The 11,279-nt window shown below is 38.2% G+C and overlaps 1 protein-coding gene across 4 annotated transcripts in view; it reads left to right on the top strand.

The window, feature by feature from the left end:
- The window catches only part of Asxl1 (ASXL transcriptional regulator 1), a 72,430-nt gene that overhangs the window by 51,675 nt on the left and 9,476 nt on the right, over positions 1–11,279 (top strand). For 2 of the 4 annotated variants that reach the window (XM_015481723.2, XM_015481731.2), the window contains 4 exons: positions 8,825–8,945; positions 9,019–9,116; positions 9,834–9,927; positions 10,408–10,560. In XM_015481723.2, the coding sequence (XP_015337209.1) occupies positions 8,825–8,945; positions 9,019–9,116; positions 9,834–9,927; positions 10,408–10,560 (466 nt within the window). The remainder of the gene's footprint in view (positions 1–8,824; positions 8,946–9,018; positions 9,117–9,833; positions 9,928–10,407; positions 10,561–11,279) is intronic. The other 2 variants (XM_048811117.1, XM_048811118.1) reach the window with 1 other exon arrangement.

Below are 11,279 nucleotides of genomic sequence, written 5' to 3'. Positions count from 1 at the left end.
TTTTTTTTTTTTTTTTTTTTTTTTTTTTTTTTTTGGTCATCTAAGGCTCAAGGAGAAATAAAATGTGTATTATCATTTGGGCACAAAGAAACACAAGGTAAACTAGAAACCAATGAGGTTAGCTGCCTGGCAGGGGATAGAGAGGCATGGAATAAAGAGTTGGAAGAGGGAAATAGTAATGGGGGGGGGGGTACTGCACATTATAACCTTATATGGGTTTGACTTTAATAACCATGCTATCTCACACACTTTGAAATAAATAATAAATATGGGAAATTAAAACCAAAATAGATTACAAAGTGAGGGGATGAAGCCCAGTGCTATTGACAGCTGTAAAATTTCGCTTGATATGGCCATCACATTGATTTCATTCTTTCTTCTGAATGTTTGGTCTTAGGGCCAGCCTTTCTTCTGCTCCCAGGATGGACTGTTTGTAGGGTGGCCAGCCAGCCTGGTTTGCCTAGACTATAATTCCTTGAGGGACAGAACATTCTTATTAACCCTAGAAAGTCCAGACCAACTGGGGCCAATTGGTTACCCTGTTGACATGCCCATAGCTGTTTTCCTGGAGCTTCTTTCATCCTTACCTTGGAAATTCTCTTCACCTTTCTCCTGTTTCACCTTGTCTTTCCTAGATCCCATGAGACTCGTTTTGTTGTTGTTATTCTTTCACTTATGTGTATATTCTCACTGTAATACATTTATGCCAGAGATTTGAGTACAGTTGCTTGTTAAGGACAGATGCACTAGAAAGTAAATCACTTGATACCTCACATGTCTTTAGTCTGTGTTCCACACTGAATTTGTGGTTTGGCTCAGAATTTCAGAGCATGTTACTATGTTACATTCTCCAAAACTGCTTTAGAGAAGTGTGATGTCATTCTGATTCTGATGTCATGCTGGATGATTTAGGATCTGTTTTTCTCTTGTATTTTGAAATTTCATGATGTGGGGTTGTGGAAATGGGTTTTTTTCCATTCATTATGCTGGACTTTTTGCCTTATGTGAAACCTGGAAACTGAGGTCTTTTTATTTGGGGAGAATTTCTTACACTATTTCTGTCTTTTCAGTTTTCTCTTTCTGGACCCTTTGTTGGATGTGGGGCTTTCTTAATAGAGCCTATTTTTCTTTTTTAGTCAGATCCCGGAGAGGTAACCTATTTGTTGTTTCTGGTAATTTTTTTTTCAGCTTTTGGCAGATTCATGTATTTGCACAAAAATCCCCCCCCCCGCCCCCGCCAAAAGCACTCTACTTGTTTTGGTGCTTTTTGAGAACATATTTATTGTGATACTTATTTCTTTTCTTTTGGTTCCTGGTTTTATTTGGGTTATCTTCCATCTAACACTGTGGTCAGATATCTGGCAGTCCTTGGTGGGCCATTTATAGAGGACCATATATAGAGGCTATTTATACAGGTTTTATCCTGTGGGATACTGTGTGTTGTGATTAAGAGTGGGGATCCACATGCCTTTGGGGGATGACCTCCACTTACTTGTTTCTGAAGGTATTCTTTCTTAGGCCTGTCACTTGCCAGCCAGCTAGAAGTAGGCTGAGGTTGGGTTTCTAAGGCTGCTACTTTCTGGGAAGTTTGGGGAACTATGTTGGGAAAGGGAGCTGGTTTTATCAGCATTTTTTATGCAGTCTCTAACTTCTTGCTCTTGTTTATAGTGTGGCTCCTCACTCCATCCCTCACACCTTCCCTCACACCTTAAGCTGTGCCTTGTATCTTCTATTCCAGAATCTCCTTGGTTCGGTCTAACAAGAATATACATTTTCTGTTTTCTTCTGGAGCTGGAGAAGAATAAATATCACCTCACTGGGGATAGGGAACTGTGGCCTGATAAGTCTTAATTTTGTAGACTTTAAACTCCTCTCCTGTGTTTACCTCTATACCTTACCTTTGCTGCAGTGGTTCTTGGTACCCTCCAATCCCTGTCCCTTCTGGGTTTTTGCGGTTCTGACTGACTTGCTATTAGAGGTTTTTTCCCTCTGCAACCTTAGTCTTCAGCTTTTGATCATTTACTGAGTCAGTTACTTAACCTGCTTTTTATCCATCTTCCAGATTTCTGTTCACACCCCTGATCTGTCTTTTTCCTCCTCCTCTTTGTCTTTGTGCATTTATCTTTGTAGTCATTCTAATGAAGCTTCAGGAGGATACAAAGAAGCACACATTTGTTTGCCATGTTTAAATATGGAAGCTTCAGCCTCTGTGCAGAGAATGTAGTAAATGCCCCCACACCAACCCTCTTGCTTCTATCCCCACCTGCTACCCAAGCCAGTGGCCCTTGTTCCTTCCAAGCAGCAGTGGTCTATTTGTCTGTACAAATGTATTTTTATTCTCTTTAACTACTAGTTAATAGTATATTGTATCATATACCTTATTTATTAACCACTCTTCTGTTACAGGTTATTTTTAGTTTTTCATTGTTATAAACACTGCTTTTTACAAGTCATCATTTTACTTATAGTCTTCTTGTGCCAATGTGTGAGAATTTCTCCAGTGAAATTTTTACCTTTTCCTATTGTGGCATGCTTGGGAAAAATGGAAGTGGTTTGCAAGCTCTCTTTGGGGTTTGTTGAAAATATTTCATTGAATTTTCTTTACATTATCACTATGATGAGAAAAGTGGAATTATAAAACCTTCAGATCCTTTGAAAATTTTTATTGAATAAAACATGGACTTTCTTAGGATCCTATCTTTTTTTTTTTTTTTTACTTGAAATGTGTATGTGCAGTTTTTTCAATGATCAGTTTCTTTAAACTCGTGATGCAGGCCCAAACAATTCTCTGAAATCCAAAATATTTTGAAACTGAAAGTTTTTCTTTATAACTCATTTGGCAATAAAAGCTGACTTAACTCATTTGGTGGGTGGCAAAACTGTATATATTGACAAGGCTACTTTTAGCCTATTTTTCTTGATATGTGTATACATTTTATTTTAAAATGTTAATGTGTTTGATTATGGGTTGTTGGTGACATTAATATGTGTATACTATATTAGCATTCTAAAATTCAAGAAACTGAATTCTAAAATAACTAGACCCTCAAGGGTATCAGATGAAGGATTATGGGCGTGTGGTCACCATCATTTAGAAAGTTTGCTTTCAGATGTGGATGGCAAATCCCAGATGAGAATTTGTTGTTTTTCCTTATTGATAAAACTATTTTCTTGTCATTAATGAGTACTCCGACAATTTCTTCTCTTTAAACTATATTCTAAAAGTGTATTCATTTTTAAATAATAGCTCTTTCTTTTCTTTGAGAGCTGTGATGTTGAAATGGCTTGTGAGAATGCAAATGGGTTTCAAATTCAGTGGAACTTTATTTTATATTAAGCATTTTTAAAACATGGTGAAGCTGTTTCTCCAGTATATGTGGAGGTTGCTTTACTAGTTTTAATTCTTCCTTAGGATTTACATAACAGGATTAAAACAACATTAACTTTATCTTCAGTTTTCTGAAGCTGAATTTGGACTTTAGATCTATAAATTTTCTGTATATATCAAGTGTGTGTGTGTTTGTAAATTTTCATTAAATTCATTCATGTTTTTAAAACTATCAGTTAAATTTAATAAGCCATTTTTACCCAGTTTTATTGGGATATAATTCACAGACCATATGAGGTTTGTCCTTTTAAAATGTACTGTTCAGTGGCTGTTAGTACATTCATAAAGTTATGCAGTCATCATTGATCTAATTCCAGAACATTTGCATCACCCCAAAAAGAAACCCCATACCCTTAAGCAGAATCGTCCCTAGCAACCACCATTCTACTCATCTAATTACAAGAGCTTTTAAAAAGCATATCCTCTCATCTTGTTCTTCAAGAATATCTTGACTGGCTGGGGGCCTTTTGCTTTTCCATGTAAACTCAAGTTCTACAAAAAATAGACTTTTATTGGACTTGCATTCAGTCAGTAAACAACTTTGGGGGAGAAAGTTGATATCTTTACAGTGTTGAATCATATTAAGAGTTTGATTCAACACACACACACAAAATGGTGTAGCTCTCCATTTATTTAGGTTTTAAAGCTTTCGCAAAGCTTTTAAATTTTTCTTCATTAAATGATTGCTATTTCTTTTGTGGAATTTATTTCTGATAATTTATATTCTTTGATGTTAAATTTTCTTGTTGGTGATATTATTGTTAATGTTAGGATCACTCAGTTTTTAACTGTGGTCTTGAATCTAACAACCTGATTGAATTCTCTTAGTAGATCTGAATTTCTTGAGTATTCAGTCTAGATAAATTATGCTATTGGAAATTAAGACACTCTTGATTTTATAAATTTTTCTTCTTTTTTTATGCTTTGGTTAGGAACTCTAGCTGGCTAGGAACAATTGGTATGTTCTCAATTTTTAATAATTTGCGGGCTGGGGATGTGGCTCAAGCGGTAGCGCGCTTGCCTGGCATGCGTGCGGCCCGGGTTCGATCCTCAGCACCACATGCAAAACAGAGATGTTGTGTCCGCCGATAACTAAAAAATAAATATTAAAAAAATAATAATAATTTGCATTGATTAGTCTTCTTAGAGACAGTCCCTTTTTTTTTTTTTGCTCAGACCCATGAAGAAAGGACAAGCATACCCAAGATTTTGTTTATATTTTTAGGTGAGAATCAAATCTTGGGCAGTTTAAACTTTATCACTTTTTGTTCAAAGTGCCTTTTGTTTTAAAATGTTCAAGTTATGAATTTTTTTTTAGGTTTATTTATTATTATAGTTTTCTTCTTTTTTTTTTCATCATTAGCCTCTTTTCCCAATTGCCTTTACTAATGTATTTACTATTATTAGTTAATAATAGATGAATATGGGTAAAAACATTAAAAGTGAGTGTTCTTTGTATTGTTTTGCTCTTGCATCTTTTCCATCTCCTGGACTGCTGGAATTGTAGGCACACCACTATGCCCAGCAAAATGTTATTTTCTTGATTATACTTTATACTTGTCAATTATAGAATATATCCCAAATTAAAAAGGAACTAAGCCACTTACAACTCCATCACCTAAAGATCATGCTGATCAACTCTTCTACTATTTCTCTGGTCTTTTCTCTAAACCAGCACATTCATGCAAATGTCGTTTAAAAAAAAATGATGGACTCATAGGAATTTAACTGCTTGATTCACTTGTTATATCATGAACATTTCTCCTGTCATTAAATATTTTACAGCTTATTTTAAATGAAAATACTTTATCTTTTGATTTCAGACTTCTTTATTATATAAATATAATATGATAAAACATATAGGACACAAGAGTAAACTTAATGAATTATAGTAAAATGAACACCCTTGCAACTGCCACTTGGGTCAAGATAAAAAAAATGGAAACAGCTAGGAGCCCTCTTTTGTGCACCCCCGCTCCCACCAAAACATACACAGGTAATTACTGTCCTGACTTTATGGAAGTTCTTTCTTTTTTGTTTACTACCCGTGTCTACATCACTAACACTAGTAGTTTTGCCTGTTTGGCGGGGGCGGGGATTTTTTTTTTTTTTAAACAAATGGACTCATTGTAGTATGCATTCTTTTCTGCTGGCTTCTTTCAGTATTCTATTAAGATCCATCCATGTTGTTGTGGGTAGCTACAGTTCATTCATTTTTTTAAAAAATTACTGTATCATCATTTAATGAATGCACTGTTATTTACTGATTCTACTATCAATGGCTACTTTGGTTGTTAACTGTCCAAGTTAAAAATGATGCTACTGTGAACATCCTGGTTGTGCATACGCATAGATTTTTCTAGGGAATTCATACCTAGGAGTGACATTGCTGAGTTACAGGAGGTTTTTATCTTTGAGTTGTCACAGTATATTCTCAAGTGATTGGCTCAGTTTTCAGTGACAAGTTCCATATCCCTATTAGCACTTGCTACTTGGCTACATCTCCAGCCCTCATTGTGGTTTCAATTTGCATGATTTCATGTTTTCCTTATTGTTAGTGGGGTTAAATATATTTCTGTGTATGTGTCTTTTTGCCATTTAGATATGCTCTTTTATGTAGTGCCTAATTCACATCTTTTGTTTTTCTTCTGGGTTGCCTTCTTCTGATTTAAGTTGTCTAGATATAGGTTCTTATTGGTTATGTGAGTTAGAAGTATATGCTCCATCTCTGCAGGTAACTTGACCTTGTGTACACTAACACTATATTTTGATGAGTATAGGGTCTTAATTTTAATATAGTTAAATTGTAAATTTTTTAATAGTGTTTTTTTATGTCTTAAAAAATGATGTTATTGGGTTAAAAAGTACATAGGTTGAGTATTCCTAATCCAAAACTGGAAAATTCCATACCTGAGCTTAAGTGATGGGTTGTAGTTAAAGTGCAGTAACACTAAAGGTATTGTTTGAATCATTTCACTCTATGTGTATAACTTGTATGTAAAACAGATGAATTTCTTTTTTTTACTTGTAGTTGGACACAATACCTTTATTTTATTTATTTATTTTTATGTGGTGCTGAGGATCAAACCCAGGGTCTCGCAGATGCTAGGTGAGCACTTTACTGCTGAGCCACAACCCCAGCCCCTAAAACAGATGAATTTCATGGTTAGACTTGGGTACCAGATCCAACCATTAACATTATTGTATGCAGATATTTCAAATTTTTAAAAATTGCTAAATCCAAAGCATTAATGGTCCCAAGCTTTTTGGCTAGAGTGTTCAACCATTATGCTCTTGAGATTTTTTTGCTGGTTTATTCTTCCATTGGCAGTGTTATGAACATTTTGATACATTTACTATTTCCGTCTTTACCAATAGTATTTGTATGATTTTCTCATATGTTTGCCAGTTTTGGGGTCAAGTTTGCCATTGTAATAGACCTGTTTTATTCATTGATGAGTATTTTATCTTTATTTACCTGAGAGATTAATTTTTTTTGTCATTCCAAGGAACATGCCAGTCAACAACATAATTGTAAGATTCATACTAAAAATTTTCCTTAGCTTTTAATTCTGAGGAGCATTTATGGCCAGTAGGGAAAAGAAATAAAAATCTAAAAAAGCTGCTTTCTTTTTATTAAGACAGCATGATTTTAGCTTATAATTAACAAAACTAGATTGATGGAAACTTTAATGATTCAAGGGACCCATGAAATTGATGTTAGATTGTTATGAGTTCCCCTTTTAAATTTATGGTATATTAAAGATACAGAATCATGATTTTTATCTACTCTTCTATACATACTCTTATTTAGTGACCCTACTCTCCTCTTGTTTCACCTTATCTCTGCTCTGTAGCTCCTAGTATTTGTTCATACTCCTTACTGGATTGATGGATTGATTTTTCAATGCTTGGAATCAAACCCAGGCCTCATATATGCTAGGCAAGCACTCTGCCACTAAGCTGTGTCCCCAGCCTTCTTCCTAGGTTTGAGGTGTGATACACTTTCTGAGTTTTCCTTAGGCAAGTCCTTAGGTGGAGTTCACTTCTGAGACCATTCAAGGAAACTTTGGAGAAGGTGAAATATAGGGTAGATCTCTTTTCTATACTCCATTGTGTTTTCAGTGTTACAGTGAATGGTGACAGTTTTCATGTCTTAGCAAAAATAGCTTCACTGTCACTATGAAAACAGAAAAAGATTTTCCTAGGAAAAATAGCTTCTCTTCTTACCTTCAGGCTTCTAAAATGAAAATTTCTAAAAATCATTCTCTAAGTCAGTATCCTTTGGAACCTCCAAAATAATCCAAGTCTCAGTCTCTTCACACATTGTATAATCATCTGCCTTCTTGCTGTCTTTTCTAGCCGTATGCCTATCCATTTCCCTACACCCCTACATTTAGTTTCCTGAGTTCAAAATTTTTTTTTTTTTTTTTCAAAAAATATTTGGGTTTACCCATGGCCAACCTATTTCCCTAGTAGCAAACTTCTTTTAAAACTTAGCTCAACTGGCTGGGGCTGTAGCTCAATGATAGAGCGCTTACCTAGCACATGTGAGGCACTGGGTTCGATCCTCAGCGCAACATAAAAATAAATAAATAAATGCATGCTGTCCCATCTACAACCAATTAAAAAAATTAGCTCAAGCATCACATTCCCTTGGAAGCCTTTCCTCTCTGATCCTTGCTCATGCTCTGTACTCCCATGTTCCCTTTATTGCAATTCACTAAGTTAGTCACCCCCACTTCTGGGATGCCTCAGCTTTATGTATATACCTCTATTATTGCCCTTTATATTATAATCCATATTCTTTTCTCTCTACTCACATGAACTCCTTGAAGATAGGGGCCTGATTCCCACCCCAACCTAGGAACTAGCATGGTGTAGCTTATAGGAGATGCTCCATAAATGTTGATTTGTAATGCTGTATAATGAATTATTGAATACAAAAGTATATCTAACTTTTGCGGGGGAGGATACAGGGATTAAACCCAGAGACTTTTTTAAATCACTGAACCTCATCCCCAGCCCCTTTTTTTTTTTTTTATTTTGAGACAGTGTCTTGCAAAGTTGCTGAGGTTTGCTTTGTACTTGAGATCTCCTGCCTTAGCCTCCCAAATTGACAGGATCACAGGTGTGCACCACCATGCCCAGCAGTATCTCTAATTTTAATGATTTTTTTAATAAAATGACTTTGCTGAGAAAAAGCTCAGTTTGAAAGGGATAGGAACTTACCAATATTCTAAGTTGCCTGGGCTGTGGCTATAGCTCAGTGGCAGAGCACTTGGACTAACATATCAGCCTTTGGATAAACACTCAAAAAAAGAAGCAGCAATCAAATTCCTCTTCTCCAAAAGCATACAAATTTAGGAATGACTACTGAACTTGTAGTAGAATTTGTAGAGTTTTGTTCACCTGAGTTGTAACTTGCTATCACAGAAGGATGCCCTGCAGTGGTCTCGAAATCCAGCTCCAGTGGAAGGAGAGGAGCCAGAAGACTCGGCCGATGTGGAGAGCTGTGGATCTAATGAAGCCAGCACTGTGAGTGGTGAAAACGATGGTAAGTGCCAGTGAGATGGGGGGACAGCATCAAGGAGCATCTAGGAACTAACCTTTATTTTCTACTCTGCCAGTATCTCTGGATGAAACATCTTCAAATGCATCCTGTTCTACAGAATCTCAGAGTCGGCCCCTTCCCAATCCCAGGGACAGCTACAGAGCTTCCTCACAGGTAGGGAGGAGAGTTGGTGACCAGGCCAGGAGGATGAATGAATTCAGGCATAGTTGGCATTCTTATTCCTCCTATAGCTATCTGTGAACATGTTTAAAGAGTGAAAAAAATTAAATATGGTCTTCACCTTTTAGTATCACTTAAAAGTGGGCCACAGGAAAACTGAGCTTTAGATGATGATGATGATTATTATTATTATTATTATTTGCTGGTTTATTCTTCCACTGGCAGTGTTATGAACATTTTGATACTATTTTCATCTTCACCAATAGTATTTGTATTATTTTCTCATATGCTTGCCAGAAGTGGGGTTTGGGGTCTGAGAGCAGAGTGATTCCCCCTGCCCTTTTCTATTTACATACCTGGGTGATTCTTTTCCTTTTTGTAATGTACATGTGAACTTCCAGGGCAGAGTATAGTACAGTGCTGAGTACTGAGAACATGAGCTTGTTGGGATTTGGCTATTTGAATGACAACTTTGCCACTTATCATCTGTGGACAGGTTCCTTATCTGTAAAATGGGGATAACCATACATTCTTTTCAGTTTAGGGTGGTGCTTGGCACAGTGGCCCGCACACAGCTCAGTAATGTTCATCAGTCTGTTGTCGGCATTGCCTGGCAGATCTCGCTGCGTATTTACAAGAGAGTGGGTAGGATAGGGTCAAGGGGGGTGCTGCAGATGACTCAGGCTCTGTTTTTATCCCCTGGGAATACAGGCAAACAAACAAAAGAAAAAGACTGGGGTGATGCTCCCTCGAGTTGTGCTGACTCCTCTGAAGGTAAACGGGGCCCACGTGGAATCTGCATCAGGTATGTGTAGACTTGTGACTGTGGTGCTTTTTCTTCAGGTCCTGGGGACCTGGCCTCCCTGTGTCAGCAGTCTCTGACCTAGCATTGTGATGCCAGTAGAGCTGTTGAGCAAGAACTGGGAGACCCATTCTCTCTGGAAGGCAGCATGCTGTGTGGTGCGGCCTGCCACAGGTCCTGGTGCTAGGCTCTGCCGTGTACCCTCTTCTTTGCCTCCCAGGGCAGTCGTGAGCAGCCAATGAAGGATTGTGCCAGTGCTTTGAAAAGGTGTAGTGCTGTACAAATGAAGTTTGTGGTTTGGCATTTTTAAGGTGATATTTTAAAGCCAGACCATGAGGTGGTGATTGTCAGCCCAGGGCTGGGAGATGGAAGCACCCCAGTATTTCTGGCAGCATGTCAGGGAGAACTGGGAGAAGTAAGCTTGTCTGAGAGTCACGGGCTCGGCGTGTGATGCTTTTGACCAGTGGAATGCTGTGCCTTCAGGGTTCTCGGGCCGCCACGCCGATGGCGAGAGTGGCAGCCCGTCCAGCAGCAGCAGCGGCTCTCTGGCCCTGGGCAGCGCTGCTATTCGTGGCCAGGCCGAGGTCGCCCGGGACCCTGCCCCGCTCCTGAGAGGCTTCCGGAAGCCGGCCACAGGTGAGTGGCTTGGCACTCATTTCTCTGCCTGTAAAGGGGCCCTACAGGCCTAGTAAGAAGACAGTGTCTTCTGCTCCAGTTCCTTTTCCAGTTTATTTTTACTTTTACCTTGTATTTTGTTACTTCACGTATGGATCTCTGCTAGATTGAGTGAACTCCTTGTGGGCATAGATGGTGCCACATTGCTCCTTGTTTGTCCCTGTAGGGCCTGGCCTGTGCCTGCCGTGGTACTTCTTCATAAGTGTTTTGAGTGAGTGAAAATTGCTTTTGAGCTTCTCAGAGGAGGATTCCCATGCCTGTTTTCTTTTCTCTGTAGCATCCTGCCACACTTGATTTCATCATCTGTAGTTTCTATCAGACTCTGCTTTTTTATAACCCAGTTAGTGTGTCGAGTAGAAGCATGTGTTGAATTTTGGGGATGCACACAAATTCAGCAGTGCTGTTTTGTGCACCTCTCACCCTGAGTCGGGCCGTCCTCAGTGCTAGTAAACTGTTTGCTATCTCAGGATTTATTTATTAAGACCCACGTGCTAGGGGTTTTGTAGATGGGCCACATGAAATCATTGAGAAGACTAACCTTGGGTTCGGAAAATTAGAATAAACCATTGCCCACATAGAAACGAGGTTTGTTTGTTGTCTTACTGCTTTTCCAGCCATTTAGCAATGCTCAATCTTGTGGTCTCACAGGTCTTTATTTGCAGTGCCCCCCCCCCCCCAAA

Source organism: Marmota marmota, unplaced genomic scaffold (assembly GCF_001458135.2).
Source record: "Marmota marmota marmota unplaced genomic scaffold, marMar, whole genome shotgun sequence".
Classification (NCBI taxonomy): domain Eukaryota; kingdom Metazoa; phylum Chordata; class Mammalia; order Rodentia; family Sciuridae; genus Marmota; species Marmota marmota.
This window is presented reverse-complemented; position numbering and strand designations above follow the sequence as displayed.